At 39.9% G+C, this 16,759-nt stretch overlaps 1 protein-coding gene across 2 annotated transcripts in view; it reads left to right on the plus strand.

Moving 5' to 3' along the window:
- The first annotated feature begins 1,176 nt into the window (after positions 1-1,176).
- Positions 1,177-16,759, plus strand: part of MMEL1 (membrane metalloendopeptidase like 1) — a 24,672-nt gene continuing 9,089 nt past the window's right edge. Inside the window, exons 1-16 of one of the 2 annotated variants that reach the window (XM_010169407.1) lie at positions 1,177-1,226; positions 1,360-1,523; positions 6,853-6,912; positions 7,624-7,785; positions 8,209-8,289; positions 8,767-8,862; positions 9,405-9,523; positions 10,067-10,132; positions 12,420-12,554; positions 13,165-13,254; positions 13,521-13,657; positions 14,146-14,239; positions 14,459-14,587; positions 14,872-14,970; positions 15,519-15,602; positions 15,888-15,991. In XM_010169407.1, coding sequence (XP_010167709.1) covers positions 1,177-1,226; positions 1,360-1,523; positions 6,853-6,912; positions 7,624-7,785; positions 8,209-8,289; positions 8,767-8,862; positions 9,405-9,523; positions 10,067-10,132; positions 12,420-12,554; positions 13,165-13,254; positions 13,521-13,657; positions 14,146-14,239; positions 14,459-14,587; positions 14,872-14,970; positions 15,519-15,602; positions 15,888-15,991 — 1,670 coding nt within the window. The remainder of the gene's footprint in view (positions 1,227-1,359; positions 1,524-6,852; positions 6,913-7,623; positions 7,786-8,208; positions 8,290-8,766; positions 8,863-9,404; positions 9,524-10,066; positions 10,133-12,419; positions 12,555-13,164; positions 13,255-13,520; positions 13,658-14,145; positions 14,240-14,458; positions 14,588-14,871; positions 14,971-15,518; positions 15,603-15,887; positions 15,992-16,759) is intronic. The other variant, XM_010169409.2, reaches the window with a different exon arrangement.

A 16,759-nucleotide genomic window follows, 5' to 3' on the forward strand; every position in this document is an offset into this window, starting at 1 on the left:
TGGCATTCATTGTTTCCTACCCCATTCAGAAACAGGTCTGCGCTCCCATTCTTGGAGCACTCTGGCATGTATGTTTCCAGTAAACAGAACTGCCACAAAGAAATCCCTGCTCTGCCCTCAGCACTTCCTCCTGAACACACATAGAACTTGGAGTGCCGGTGAAGCGCTCGTGTCTAGAGATGTACCAACCTTAAAATTTATATAGTGTGAACTTTGGCAGCAAGTTACACTCACTCCATAAAGCAGCCTACAGGGAGAAAAAAAAAAAATGAAAACCTGCTTCTCCCTCATTCCAAAGTCAGTTCTGGAAAAGAATAAGATTAAAACCAAGGGAAATCACATGCCTGTCCTGCCCTTGCTCTTACTGTCTTTCCCAGTTGTTACCAGACAGATTTCCAAGCAATAGTGTACAAGAGATCTGCAATAATCTATAAGTCATCGTGTTTTCAAACATGAAGCTGTTCCCAGATACTGCACCCAGCACTCAGAGCCAGAGGGTTTCACTAGGTTTGCACCTTTCTGTCTCCACACTCCTGTGAGCACAGCAGCCAGATAACCTGGCAGCACATTTCAGGAAAGCTGGAGGAAACTTGGGAGAAGCCGCAGCAGTGGAGCGTGTGCTGCTCGCCGGCTGCGAGTGCCGCGGTGCAACTCCTCCTCCCTGGCTACTCCCAAGCGTCTGGCTGGAGCTGGGAACTGCCCACGCCTGAGCTGAGAACTTTGAGCATGGCTCTGAGAAGCTGGAGGTCACAAACTCCTGCAGCCCTGGGAGCTGACACGTGTTCTAGGAGCCTTCTGCTTTCCAAACCCTTCATCTCTGCTAAGGACAGAGCAGACGCAGCTCAAAGGCAGTCACACCTGGAAGGATCTCTGTTTGGATTCTACTGCTGCTAACAGAGCTCTGCAGACCTACTGACATCCACAGGGGAGAAAGAGGAAAATTCTTCAAAACAGCAAGATACTTTTCCCAGTGGGGAGTGGAAGGAGGCAGCCTTACCCCTCCTTCCCTGTTTGGGAGAAAGGAGTTGCCCAACCTGGTCATGAGACTTTTCCATGCTTCCCCAAGGCAGACTCCTGAAGTTGGGACCCTGCAGCACTGAGAGCCCAGGGTAGCCTAGTCCAGAACAGCCACCCAGCAGCACACCCTGAGTGCAGACAAGCTGGTGGGCACAGGAGATGGAGAATGAAGTTGGCAAATCTGTGGACAATCAAATGGACAAATACATGTAATAACTTGGAAGTTTTCTTTATCTTTGCTTTTATCCTGCTTGCTTTTTCTCCCTGATTTGCCATGCATTTATCCCTATATTGATTTAGCTGTGCTGTTAATTCTTTCTTACCCTCCCCTCCTCAATTTAGAGTTACAATAATGGGGAAATCAGAAAGTCAAATGGATATTGTGGAAAAATCAACAAAATCTGGGAAGAAATCCTGGAGCTTTGTGGCAATCGGTCTGGCTGTCTTGCTGCTCCTCATGACTTGTGCAGTGGTTGCCCTGGTGATCCTGTATGCCAGCAGCAGAGGTAAGGTACCTGTGAATAATTCTCTTCCCTCTGCAAACATACAAGTCTTTTTGCAGAGCTAAATGAAAAAAAAAAATACAGGGAGACATTGAAGTCACCTCTGTGAGGGACTTTACTATCTCAGCTTTGCTGCAAGTTCATGCACAGAGGGGATTATGTTGGATTTCATTTCATTTTTAAATGATTTAATGCAAGATTCAGTGTTTTTAGCTAATTCTATGCATTCTATTGGATTCAGCATTGTTTTGACAATGCACTATTTTAGAGGGGAAGGTGTGCATCTGTGTGTAAGGCTTGGCGTTTCCTTGTTTTATAGAAGCCTGAGTCAAGATTCATTATTGCCAGGAGTTATAAAGGAACAGCTGCTTAGCAGATCTAAAAGGGAGATTGCTTCTTACAATGTGAAAGCTTTTTTTTTTTAAAAAAAAAAAGCCAGTGTGCTGCTGAGGAAAGGGAGATTTTTTTCTATATTACATCGGGCAGTTTGATCTCTGGGTGAGATTTGGTTCAGTGACTTTCATGCAAATATCTTGCCAGGAACCTGACAATGAGGCATATTACTTTGAGGTGCTTTGCCTAAATACGTTAGCTGCAGAGCATGCTTCCTCTCAAACTAAGTTTTTCCACTAGCACAGCAAATGCAAAATCCTATTTAAAAATTCTGTGAAGGAATCAATATGATTCGTAGCAGCACCTGCCTCATGTTTGTCTTTTCCATGAGTGCCTCTTGGATTCAGAGCTTTGCTAAAACACTAGAGAATAAAGCCAAGAAGTATGAATAGCAAAACTGAAGCAAGGCATTGTTTTCTCCTCACATTGTCTCTGCATCCCCTGCCTGCGGTGAACTGCTTTCTTCAGCACTTCTGAGTACACCACTGCACAATTGAGTAATAATTCATGAGAAAAGTCTTTTTATTTTTTTTTACACCTTTTGCTACCAGCAATTGAACGTTTCCAGCATTTGTTCCAGTGCTAGATGAAATCTGAGAATTTGGTATTCATAATACTCAGAAACTTGCTTGTATTTATTTTGTTATCTCAGGAGACAGGAAGAAAAAAAATCCCCAGAGCTAGGTCCTAGGGTAGGAGTTTCTGTATCAAAATATTGAGCTATGCAGAATTTTGTTGCTTGCACGTGTAAAGGATTTAAGAAATCTGCTCTACATTTTCCTTCTTGGGTTCAGGCAAATCAGAACTTAGGTATTAATAATATTTGCCCAAATGTTAGTCTCATCCAAATCCATGGGAAGAGTCTGTGCATGTAAAGCAAGTGCTATTGCTTTTTTTTTCTGAAAGGCTTATCTGGGAGAAAACAGTTCCAAAATCTAAATATTTTGCATGCTCATATCAGCAATTAAACTTTGATTGGAAATGTTTCCCAGATTTAGACATTCCCAAGCAAACTGTGAGCGCAAGGTGATTGCACAGCTGATACGCTGGTGTCCTGTGCAGCCAGCAGCTCCTCCCGGCTGTTTTCTCATGCCTTAAAGGAACATTTTCAGCACTGACCTAGAGCCAACTTCTGCCTCTCTCAGTTTATATTTAAGTACAGATAGTTGAACTGCTGCAATAGGAGACACCAAGGTTAATCAAACCCTAGAGCAGTCACGAGCTTTAGGTAATTCACAGGTAGGAACTGAGCAGCAGGAAGTTTAGCCTGCACCATCTTTTAGGTGAATGCCTATATGCACTATTTGGGTCTAAAACTGAGAAAGCAAGAGCTCTTCAGTGCAACCAGGATTCTTTTAATTCTAATTTCACTCTGTTGTTAATTTTTCAGTGCATATGGGACACTGGGTTGTCTGTAGATTCAGATTTGCTACTTCATCTTTTAACATCCTTAATCAGAGTGACACTACCCAGACAGGCTTTTAAAAAAATAAAATTGTTTAGCTAATAGAAAATTAAAAGTATTACCTGTCCTGCCTTATAGTTTCTTTTATATATATGGAGGTATATGTAGGCTTTGTGGTTCAGGGAGTATATTTTGTTCTGCTTGTATGTAGCTTGCAGAAGAGCACTGTGGTACATGAAACAGGCCTCTGGTTATAGCAGTAACACCTGTAAGACATGTTAGTACTGACCGGGATTTTTATCTATATAACCAGACAACAAACACACCAAAGCTCTCACAGCAATGCAGTTATATAGTTCTAGAAGCAGTTTGGGGATTTTGGACATGCTAAGAAGTTTTCATACCCATAAAACTTTGTCTAAATAAGCTAAAAGAAAACATAGTAAGAATAGCAGAGTAATATTTGGGTGATCATAGAAAGGGAAGCAGACAGAACTGAAGTCATTTGGTTTTGAATGTGAATACACCATGCTCTCAATCTTTCCATCACACCCACACATAAATCTTTGCAGCCTTTTCACAGCTCTTTCTCAGCTATGTTCTACAAATATTTACTAAACTCCAAATCTCATCACTTGTTGGAAAGGTTACAGTCTGAAGAACATTTCAACACTTGAGGTAGCTGACACATCAAGTCACAGTCAGTGACTTCTCCAGTCAGCTTCGTTACAAACAACTTCCACCCTCACCTAATTGCTGGTCCTGATTGCTCAAAAGTCGTATTACTGGTTTAGTTGGCATTTTATTCATTTTCTGGCTTCCAAGTTTGTAGGGTTTCTCACAAGTAAGGTGTGCAGCTTTTTTAATGTGTCTGCATCCCCCCAGGTTGTCACTATTCACATCTATTATACAGGCTGTTACAAAGCTAGAGGGCATGGCTTATGCACCTCTGCTCTCACCTCTTAAGCAGGCTACAAACAAACAGATAAATACAACACTTGGACTAAGAAGCACCTTGTTCTGGGAGTGGATTTCAAAAAGCCATGCTGTGCTCCTGCATTTCCTGTTTCTGACTTGTCCCTAGACTGATGCCTAGTCCTTCCTTTGACTTCATGAATGTTCATTAACGAGGCATCTGTTCAAAGGAGACAGAGTTTAAAAGAAGTGGCAGCAAACACAAAAGTCATGATGAAATGACATTTGGGTGGCAAGACTCTTCTCAATTCTATGCAGTGACAGGCCATACAGGGCTGCAAAAGTGGGCAAGTACTCAGTTAACTGACGCTCACATGAAATTTAGTTTCAGCCATGCTTATAGACAGACTATAGGTAAGAAATCGTAAGAAAGGTGGAATAAAAACCAAACACTTGTGTTCTGGAGTCCATTTCAAGACACTGGCATCTGGTATAGACAATCCTCTCACAGGAAGAGAAGCTAAATTTGACAATTACATTATTTGTTGCAAACAGTTCAATGTTATAATAGCAACAGAGGCAGTCTGCAGTGCTGACAGCACTTCTGCAGAGAAGATCCCTTTGAGAAATAGATACAATGCTGAAAGGTAAAGCTCACACTCAATTGCCTGGTGACAACTGTGGATATAATTGTTTCAGCATGTACCATGCCCAGCCATCTGTGGTCCTCAGAACACACAGTGGGAAAACGCTAAACACAAACTGTGCGCTTCAGAGATTGTACAGAACAATTTGCTTTGCTTTTGTTGTCTAAAAAGGAACTTCAGGCTGTGAAAAGCAACTTGTATTTAAAAAAAAAAGTGTGATTCAAAAGATGAACTGCTGAAGAGGACTACAGTGCTCTGCAGTTCTCAAAAGTTATTCTTATATTCTGCTGACTGGTAAATGCCATACTGTGCACTGGCTTCTAAACTCAAATTCAGACAGCAGAGTTCTCTACATTGAATCCAGTGGGGTCTGAAGCATGTCCCAGCTCTGCTGTTTTTCAGGTGAGCAGTTGACCTCTGAAGTAGTTTGAGAAAGTGAGGTGCATAGAATCATCTAGCAGAGACTTTAGAAGGTGCATTTTATGTTTGTTTTTAGTTATTTGAAGTTCAAGAGGTGCAGTAGACAGGCCTCAGTCAAGTGAGCAAAGACCCAACAAATATATTGTGAAGTAAAACAGGGCAGTGTTGGTCATATCTCATACAGAGTCAGGCTGGCTTGGTTCTTTGTCAGGAATGGTACTGAGGCATAAAAGAGATAATTGATAGAAAAACAAAGGAGCCACTTTTAGAAGTAAACCGAGAGCCCCCCACCAGCCATTTCTAATTATCTGGTTTTGTGGCAGAGTTTCAGAGCCCTAAGTGTACAACCAAGGTTTCAAAACAGATTTGGCTTCCCTGCTTGTACAGCTCAATTACATTTACACAATCACAAGAGCTTTTTGAATGTGGGGAGTTAGAATCTTGTTGAAAGCTGTTGGGTTCCGGAAACTGAAGTTAGACATTGTCAGGTTATATTAAAAAGAAATGCTTTGATTAAAAAACCAAAACCCAACAACAAAAACAAAACCAACAACAAACACTTCATTTGAGTCATGCCTCATCCCTGAGAAACAGGGAGAGAAATACAGCATACTTGTAGTACAGTTACCTCCTTCTCACCTTGCCTATTGCTGTTTCTCCTTTGTGGAGAATTTCCATATGCCTTTGAACTACTAGTCTCTTTTCCCCAGAAGGATTTTTTTTTTTGCTTGGAAGAACTCTGAGCTTTTAGGGGATTTTAGTCTTATTTTTTAAGTTATTAGAAAGTTTAGGAAACTCCAAAAATTTGGCTTAGTTTCACCCAGTACAAACAAACAAAAAAAAAGAAAGAAAATCTAAAGCCCTCTGTGTGAGACTTCACACATATTTTGCTCATCCCATGTTCAGATTGCTAGGCACTAAGCTGTAATAAGGCATGTCGTTATTGTAATGCAGATCTGCTCCCACACAGCACCACGGCACTCAGCTGAACCCTGAGCGTTGCATTCCTAATCACAGTGGGGGCTTTTTATGTTGCTTCCACTGATGAACTTCAAAGCCCTCTTTTCTTCCCTACTGTTTTATTTCTATCTGAATTACTGTAATCTTGTTTGCGCTCGTGTAAGACACTTGTTTTCATTGGAAGGAATTTTTTTAGTAACTCTTTTCTACAAACATCCTAGTGTAAGGATCAAAAAAGTTTAAAAACATGGCTAATCCTGTTGGAAAGTAAAGGTATCGAATTTTTGTCTTTCGATGTGGAACCAAGTAGCTGTCTGTTTAACATAAGTGGATACTAAGCTGGTCCAGTTTCACAAATGGGAAATTAAAACAGCAAAATTAATTTTCTTGTGCCCAGGGCCAAGGCCACTCAGGCTGGGGTGCTTAGATACCTCCCATTCCAGTTCTGTAGTGAATAATTGGGACTAATATTCACTTGCTTTCTCTACAACAGAACTGTCGCTGAGGTTGGACTGCTGGCAAGTGACATTGGTAGCAATTTATTTCCAAACCAACTGATTCTTATTCTGTTTTCTTACTCCTCTCCCTGCAGGCACTCACTATGGCACCAATTCAGGCAACGTATGTACCACACCTGGATGTGTTACAGCAGGTAATGATTGTTACTGTGAATGATTATTGCAGAGGTGATGTTTTACATGGTGTTAGTTCTACAGAACCCAAATAAGCAACAGTTCAGGCTTTAAGACTGAAGTTGAAAAGGAATGAAATTTCCCCTTGGCCTAGATACACATTGCTATTACTGTCACAGGCAAATACATCTGTCCTTAAATACAGTTCCATGTGTAAACACTGAGCAAAAAAACCCCCAACCCTGTTGTTACTTCTCCATTGCATACTTTATCACCAAGAGTATCATTCATAAGGAAGTAGTTCAGGAAAATTGCTGGTGTGGTCACCAGTCCTCTAGCTCTGGCCTGAGCCACAAGGATGTGGATTGACCAGTCAATATCTATGAAGTATCATAAGAATCCCCTTAAACCCAAATGTCTCTCAAAGAGAATGCATTCTACACATGGGGCTATTCACCTTCTTACTTTTGGCATCTACTTGTACACCTCCCTTATAGGCAATCAAAAGAGATAAGAGATAAGGCTCCCTCTCTAAAGCAGTGCAAGGGTCTTCTGTCCAATGCTTCCTTGCAATTTTAAACAGAAAATAGGATTCTTTGAGTCATAATACCTGAGAATGAATCTTATACACTATAAGCACCATGAGCAACTTGTCTTCTAGCCCAGCAGCTTCTTGACAGTCTGTTTACTGGGCAGTCTGTGGAATTCAACTCTCTGATTGTTATACCTAGCTGCTAGAATAATTCAGAACATGGACCCAACAGCTGACCCTTGCAAGGATTTCTACCAGTATGCCTGTGGGGGCTGGCTGAACCGACATGTTATCCCAGAAACTAGCTCCAGATACAGCATTTTTGACATCCTCAGGGATGAGCTGGAGATCATCCTAAAAGGTAGGAATAAGGCTACTCTATCCTTGGTTATGCACTTGTGTTTAGTTTCAGATGTTATTTACTGCACATTATACAGAGAAATAAACTTCCAAAGAAGTGTTGATTGTGGGGTTTTTTCCTCTAGTCCTTTAATCTCTACATCTCTTACTACATCCATTTTGTGGGAACATCCCGTTCCCACTAAAAATGAGCCAAAGGTGATTTGGTACCAACTTCAAAAGGAGCAGGACAAGCTGCACACATGGCCTTCTTCCTGACACTTTTTCCATTAATAGCTCCCTTAAAGAGCACTCCAGTTTCATTGTAATTGAAGCCCACAGTAACAAGTATTTATCATAGCCCTGAATTCTCAATGATTTCTATGAAAAGATCAAAGCTCTCCAGGGCAAAAAAAAAATCTCACTGCAATGGTTCCTTCCCCAGGTGTGCTGGAGACTTCAAATCAAGGGGACAGAGAAGCATTTCAGAAAGCTAAAATACTTTACAAGTCATGCATGAACGAGAGTGAGTCTCTACTTGTTCCATTGATTCTCTTGTTCAATACCACATGTACAAAAGTACCAATGTACCTTCAAGGAAAGTCCAGTCAATATCTATCTAATCTGCATGGCCTTGCCAGGAAAGATAATCTTCAGATGAATGAAGATGCCTTGGTACATCATTAAGGATTAATGTACATATTCTGGGATGTGGAAAGGGTGGATGTTGGTTACCTACCACTGATATCTATGCAAAGTCTTCCCTTTTGAATGCAAAAACATGTCCCATTTCATCCTTTCCAAACACATTCAGTCAAAATCAGTACTGATGTCAACAGAAGTATTGTCATTACTTTTCTAAAGACTATTGTAGAAGGATTATTTCATGGTATCTCTTATTTTCTGCTACAGCAGATTCAGTTTTAAACTGTTAGGCCCATTACCTATTTATCTTCTTTTTTTTTTCTATGAAAACAATATAGTATTTATTTTCCTCTCTCAGGTCTTATAGAGCAACGAGATTCATTGCCTCTGCTAGAGGCCTTAACGATGGTTGGAGATTGGCCAGTGGCATCTGCAGACTGGAATAAGACCAAAGGTAATGCTGTGCCTGAAAGAGTTCAGTAGTGCTAAGTCAGAATTATTTACTGCACTCAGGAGACTACTGTCATTGCATTAGAGCCTCCATTTTAACCTTCTCTTCATAAAGAAAAGTCAGGGTATCACACATATTTAAGATGCAGTGAATCTGTACTAATAAGATAGTATAAATTTAATACTCATAAGATCACTTTTATGAGCAGCGTACATTATAAGACAGGAAACCTAAAGACCAACACAAATAATGAAAACAAAAAGCAATAGAGCTGTGGTCTAATGCTTCTATATTAATTAGGGTTTAGATCATAACTGCTTAACTAGGTCCTAGTGATTTATATTATGGATAGGCAATTGCATATATTTATATATATATAAATCATAGCCATTTCTAGCCACTAAAGGAATGTCCTATGCAAATATTCTCACATCATGGTCAGTCTGGTTCTAAACAATTTCAGCAATAAGCTTGCAAACTATACAACTTAAATCAGTCCTGATGCATACTGATAAATAATGTATATTTTCTCTTTTATCTCCCAGAGCCAAATTGGAGCATGGAAGAAAAACTCTCCATAATGAACTCCAGATTTAACAAACGTGTCCTCATTGACATGTTTGTATGGAACGATGACCGGGATTCCAGCAGACACATCATTTATGTAAGAAAAAAAATTACAGGGAACTATTTAGATGCCAGAATCATAACAGAGTTATTTACACTGCATACAGATTAGCTTTTCAGAAGTCGGTGGGTATGCACAATGCTGGCAAAATGCATGCAACAGTTGTGTATCCTAGAGTGGTAGATCTGTCTGAGTCATATTGGGAAACATTTTATGGTAGCATAGTTTGTTTCAGTTAAAGAAATAAAAATCATGAAGTCTAGCCCTCAAGTCAAGCAACTAAGTTGCTTAAACATGTTCTTAGATCTTAATGGTTATTGAAAGATTTTGCGTAATAACCCACACTAAGTATCCATCCTGTTCTTATCTAGAAATCCAGAGACAAAAGTTGTTCTTTCCATCTCACCCCAGTTCCTAGAAAGCTAAAGCTCTTTGATTGTTTGGTGAGACTCTATTATTGTCATTCCAACACTGAAAGGATGGCACATGCAGCATTTCATGTTGCCTGTCAAAGATACCTTTGGACAACACCAGTCTCTGTTCATCACTAACCAAATAAATGTATATGATTTCCTTCAGATTGACCAGCCAAGTTTAGGAATGCCATCCAGGGATTACTACTTTAATGGGGGCAACTATCAAAGAGTGAGTATTCTGTGTAATTTGTTTCCTGTGTGCTACTAAAACAGCTTTATTACTTACCCCTGTGTTTTGGAAAACTGAGGTACATGAATCTTCCTGTTACATAACAATCAGAATTAGACATTCTGTGACATTCATTGCTATGTTTCTCCCCAAATATGCCAAAACTCTGTAAAGCTTACAAAAGGTCTGAACAACTGTATAACTGTAAAGCCTCCCTAGAACTGGCCAATTCATACAGATGAGAAGGTGGTGGGAAAATAAAATCATAATGTTTTACAGCTTATAATAATCTCTAATTTTGAAGGATAGGTTCACATTTTCAGTGCAGACTATCTTGGATTTCCTTGTATCTTCTAAAGGCACTGGTTCTGGCTACTATTTTACAAAGTGCTGGAAAGATATATAGATATGATTATAGATATGGGAAAAGAATTGTCGTACTGGATCATATTTGAACATGAAATACCCTGAAATACATTTATTTAACATAAAAATATTCAGATTTTTTCACATATTCATTCAGAGGATAAAAAAGTTTAAAAAATTTTTGAAAGCATTTCACATGGAGCAGCAAAAGCTGTATTAATGGAGCAGATACTCAACTGGTAAGAATGTGCTGCCACTTACTCCTCTCCTTCCCTAAAATTACATTAAAGTTGTGAGAGATTATTTTCTAGCTGCTCTTCTCTGCCAATGCTCAGAGCAAAAACATGAAGGTTTCTGTAAATACGTAGAAAGCTGTTGCAAACATAGCCAGATAACTTCAGTTTCCAAGATGAAACTATTTCTTTATTACATTTTATTTTCCTTAATTGTGTTATACTAACAAAGAGAATTTGCAGCCTAACAAACTAATTTTCCTAACATGAATGGAAGGGAACAGAGAGAGACAACAATCAGCTTTTTAGACTCTTGTCTAGTGGTTGTAGAGGCAGATGAAAACATCAGTGAAGCTAGTTTTCTTCTTACTTCAGTGCATTAGGCTACATTCTCATATATAATATAGTCTAAAATACAGTCTTGTGAAGTTTTTGTGAGATTGTTCCCACACTTTCTGGACACCTTTATAAACTGCCAACTTCTGTTAATCTGTCTCATGATACAAAACAAATCTCCACATAGTTGTGTTAGGAACTGCAGAGAGCTGCTGGAACTAGGATTTTATTCTGCAAGTGTCACCTACATAGTGGCAGTTACAGTAGAAAAGAGGGATATTTATACATTATTGCACAAAGCCAGACCGATTTGTAGGAGGTAGAAAATGAGGTACAGCACATAGATTACCCTAAACTAGCAAAAGAAAACCAGCTGCTTAATACAGTTTTAATTTGAAGCTATAAAGAAGGACTAAGGCTGTGTTTTTAATCTTAATGAATAAGGAGACACAACCCCTTTTTATTTGCTATTTACCAGCTCACTTCCCACAGACAATGAGCCAAACTCTGATGACCCAAACTCCCCCTTGTGCTTAGTCCAGCATCTTTTGGCAAAACTCCTACTGAGGCCTGTGGGAGTCTGGCCTGATTAAGGCCTCAGCATCCAGCCTAAAAACACAAATCATCATCATGTAAGTGCCCAGACTCAATTTCACAACATTTACTGTATTTATCTCATTTCCAAGGTCTATGGAGAAAGAAAAGTTTGCAAGAATAGGTAGTATTAAGCTTTCCTCTATCAGAGATCAGTACTCCCTCAGCAGCCAAATATCTTTTCAAGGTCCATTCTGAGGCAAAAATCACAACCATACCCTCCTATTAGAAATAAAACAAAGGTATCACTGGGAGCCATCTGAGACAGTAAAAAACAGCATTTAGATTTATGGTTTTACTTTCAGAGAACTTCAACCTTCTATGTTTACCTTGGGATTTTGGCTACTAGGGATCACTGTTCCCATAGTGTAACTCAAAGCACAGAGCTTTCTCTTTGCTCAAGTAGTAATTCTAACTCAGAACACCAGAGTTGGGTTGCACAGGGAAGCAGAAAGTGTTGCTTTCACTAGGTGTTTTGAGACTGGCAACTGCACGGTAAGGTATTCCAGAATGAACTGGGGTCCTAGGTATTGCAGTAGTATCTATTATAGAAGAAGAAAATAAAAAGAAAAAAAAGAGGAAAAACAGTGTGGGGAGGGTTGCATTGAAGACAAGGGCAGAGGCTGTGACCCCTGAGCCAAACTTTTTCACAGCACATTGTAAAGCTAAAATAACAGAATGGTTTGCTGCATGAGAAGCAATGAATAACAAACCTTTGCTTCACAATGCTACACACATGTTCTGTTTCTTGCGTGCAGGTGAGAGAAGCTTACCTGCAGTTTATGATCACCATTGCCAAAATGATCCGGGAAGACAAGAATATGTCTAAAGATGATTCCTTTGTCCAAGAGGAAATGGCAAAGGTTATGGAGCTTGAAACAGAGATTGCAAATGTGAGTATAGAAAGCAAGAACTTCTCAGGATACTGGGGGGGACAAGGGGTGAGGGGAGAAGTCTCTTGCTCTTTGGGCAGCAGTTTTCAACACAGCAGAAAACTCATGGCCTAGAAGGAGTCAGGGGGAAGATGACTTGTGCTGAAAGTAGCCCAGGAATCAGAGCCTCTGCATGTATAATAGTGCCTGCTGTATACACTGCTACTGTGTCTGTTCTAGTTCTAGCAATACTTATTTTTGGAAGTCTCCTAAAGCAGGATAATCTGTCTTCTGCCAAATGTACACTATGACAACACCAGGGCTAGCTCCCTTGCATCCTTAGAAGTCTACAGCATCCTAAAAATCTTTAAGAGCTTAGTTTTCCATTCTAAGGAGGATACAGGAAGCTTCTTTGCTCCACATATTACTGAAACGTTATTGAATCAGTGGGGCCTGAGTTCTTGTACTGAACTTTAGAAGGCAGCACTGTATGCCACCAAGTGAGCTTTCTTTTCCAAAATAAACTGTTTTATTTGCATATTATTTTAGTGTGTGTATGTGCATGCCTGCAGTTTCAGCCATTGACACAAGTGTCAGGTGATTCTAGTAATAACCTTGTGAATGTCTTCAGGCAACTACCCCAGCAGAAGAAAGGCATGATGTAACCTTGTTGTACAACAAAATGACCTTAAAAGAGCTACAGGAGAAGTTTGCATTGAATGTAAGTGTTTAATTGAGCAGTCTAATACTTTCAGCCTCCTCTTATTACCATGCCAGTTGGAAATGGCTTTGTGAATTTACCAGTAATGCCACAAAGATATGTAAAATCAGTCCCATTCTTTATCTTGTCTTCAGAGTCTCTTAAAAAGCATTTTTCTACTGAACCAAACTACAACTACATTCAATCCCATAGACTGTAGAAAGTCCAGACAGTTACTAAAGGCACTTAAACACCTGGCATTAGTATGTGTCTTTCTGTCTGCCTAGGAATTTAACTGGACCTTCTTCATCCAAGGTGTCATGTCTTCAGTAAGTGTTCAGGTTGACCCAGAAGAAGAGGTGGTTGTATATGGTATGCCCTATCTGCAAGAGCTGAAAGCAATTATCTCAAAGTACTCAGCAAGGTAAAGAAACTGGAGAATATTCAAGACAAAAGTCACAGAAATATTGTGGAAATGTAAATTATTGGGCTGACTTGCTAGCTGTGCCAGAGCTGCTCAGAAAAATGATACCACTTCACTGTAAATATGGGTAATGTCCTCTAAGGTCCAAGGGTTACAAAGTACTGTGGTATTAGGTGTCTCACATGCTTAGAAAAGGTTAAATGGGAAGAAAAATACATCACAGGCTTAGCTCTTGTTACACTCTAGAAGGGGGGGAAAAAAAATAAATGAATCCCTGAGCAGACCTGGTAGTCCAGTCCTCAGTCTGGATGCCCCTGCAGCTATCCAGCCTGTTAAATAAGAACAGTCACCTGCAGATGCCATGGAAGCGATGACTGGCAGCAGTCATTTGCTTTCTTAACTCTATTCAAAATTAAGATCCCCTCGAACTGTCTGCACTAGTGTTGCTTCTTACAGGGGATTAAACTCAGCTTTGCTTTCCCACACAGCACCATCCAGAACTACCTCATTTGGCGACTGGTGATTGATCGAGTCAGCAGCTTGAGTCGGCGTTTCAAGGACGCTCGGGCCAGCTACAGGAAGGTATTTCTTCTCTTTCTAAAGAGACCATACAGCATAGTACTGGAAGAGAGTCCCCCAGTCAAGTCCTTGTCAATACAATGACATTGTGTCAGGTAATCCCCAAACAGATCTCACAGCAGTCACAACAATGGAAACCTTTGTCATGGGTTAACCTCATCTTCAGGCAATGCTTTAGAAGGGTGTATAGGCAGAATTAATCCTGTGCTGTTTTGCTTTCAGGCACTTTATGGGACAACACTAGAAGAAGCCCGCTGGAGGGAGTGTGTGAGTTATGTCAACAACAACATGGAGAATGCAGTGGGAGCGATGTATGTCAGGGAGACATTTGCTGGTGAGAGCAAGAGGATGGTATGTAGTTTACCCTTCATACTATTGTACATCCACAATGTCTACAGTGCCCGTTCCCCTCCATCTGATCTCACAACTGATTTTGTCTGTTAAATATACCAAGCAGCCAAGAGTTAAAAGGCATAAGAACTCCTTTGTGATGCTCTTTTAGATGCCGAGTACCACGTTTTAGAGCATAGAATTTGGGGACTGGAGTTTTCTGTAGGAAGCTTTTCACCCTTCCTTAGCTGTACCTGGTAAAAGATAGCATTTAAATGATTAATTTCTTACTATCTGTCTTTTAGGTCCGAGATTTAATAGATAAGATTCGTGAAGTGTTCATCGAGACTTTAGATGAGTTACAGTGGATGGATGAGGCATCTAAAGAGCAAGCTCGTGAGAAGGTCAGAGATAACAAGGAACTTCAGTATTCTGTCATGAATATGAAATCTTGGGAATTTGTAGCATCACTATTCCCAGTTCCTCTGCAAACGAGAGGGCAAAACTTTGGTGTTCACTATCCTATTATCCATTATCCTTTTCTTTTTAATCCTTTGTTAGCTCACATACATTTTTATTCCTGTAATGAGTCTTGTGAAGCATGTTATGAATGAGGAGAGAAGATGGCACCCAGTGCATCAGTCAGAATGACAACAGAATACAGTGCAGTCCTCCAGAGAAAACTTTTCATTGACTTTAGGACCATCAACACTGTTCCAATAGCAAGGAAAAAAAACCAAACCACTAAATGAGGGTTAAGCCTAATCCCTGTCAGATGGTGCTGTAGGGTCTGCTAGACAATAGGGTGCATTTGAACAAGGTCTTTAAATATTTGCACCCAGTTCTTCTCAGATAGACAGACAATAGCAATAAAGAATTTGAACTATTATATGTATTGAAACTTTAAAAAACCCACACAATTAAGAGGAAACATTAAACTCTTTTCTTCTAGGCAATGGCAATTAAAGAACAAATTGGCTATCCAGATTATATTTTGGAAGATCAGAATGAAAAACTAGATCAGGAATATGCCAATGTAAGTATGCTGTGCATACCTCACTAAGTACTGCAATATGAAAGCCTACACTTAACTTCCTTGCCACTTGGAATACTTGTACCTGTGTAACTGTCATTTCCAAGGGACTGGACAGCATACAGACTTGACTGCACTGAACATTTTATAAATAAGCAAGGAACTAACTATTAAGTGATATCTTGCAATCAAAACTTTTTTTTTTTTTTTTACAAGATACATTCAGTGGCACAAGGAATTCCTCTTTCCATGCAGCTTACTCTTACACCTGGATTTCTGTTTCTTTAGTTAAACTTCAGTGAAAACAATTACTTCGAAAACATTCTGGAAAACCTGAGAGCTGGAGCCCAGAAGAGCTTGAAAAAACTTCGGGAGAGAGTTGACCAAGATATGTAAGTTTCCAGACTGCATGCTACAGAGACAACCTAAATTCTGAAATGATGGTTATCATATTTAAGTCATATGCTGTGCATAGCCAAGAATGCTTATGTCTGAGATCTTGTAAGTTATTTCCTGGAATTAAACAAGTAGCTCATTGCCTCCTGTGGTAGGAATTCATCCAGTTCTCTTGGAATCTCTCTAATCCTTCATCAAGCTGCTTCACATTCAGATATTACATTGAAGCTACTTAACACAAAAGCAATGACAGATCTTTCTGACAACTCAGCAAGGAGGAGATGAGAGAAGCAATATCATGGAGCTTCTAGAAATTTATAATCAGGGGAAAAAGCTTAAGATATTCTGGCCAGAATTCTGTTGGAAATATGCCCAGTCTTGGGGAAGTTGAACACCAGATCTCATTTATGTCCATTTCCAGCCAGTTATTTCACACTGCACCTAGTAAAGTATAAATGTATTTTTCAGGAACTTCCTGTCATAGGTGCAGGTTTGGCTACTTCATGTTCCCTTCTTTGACTCTGTGAAGGCATCCCAAGTCTCACATCTTAACCTGTACTGCCCTAGCTGTTACCTCACAGCTCTCCATACTCAGGCAAATCCCCAGCTAGTGCTAGTCTTAAAACAACCAAATAAAAGTAACATATTTGTAAATTGTTACTAAAAGCTCCAACGTGAGCAGTTGCCATCAGTAACCAGTAAGAAGCATCGCTACAAAACCTCACCAGACAACCCCTCCAGTCCTTCAACTGCAGTCGAGTTCC

This window comes from Antrostomus carolinensis, unplaced genomic scaffold (assembly GCF_000700745.2).
Source record: "Antrostomus carolinensis isolate BGI_N321 unplaced genomic scaffold, ASM70074v2 scaffold12796, whole genome shotgun sequence".
NCBI classification, from domain to species: Eukaryota; Metazoa; Chordata; class Aves; order Caprimulgiformes; family Caprimulgidae; genus Antrostomus; species Antrostomus carolinensis.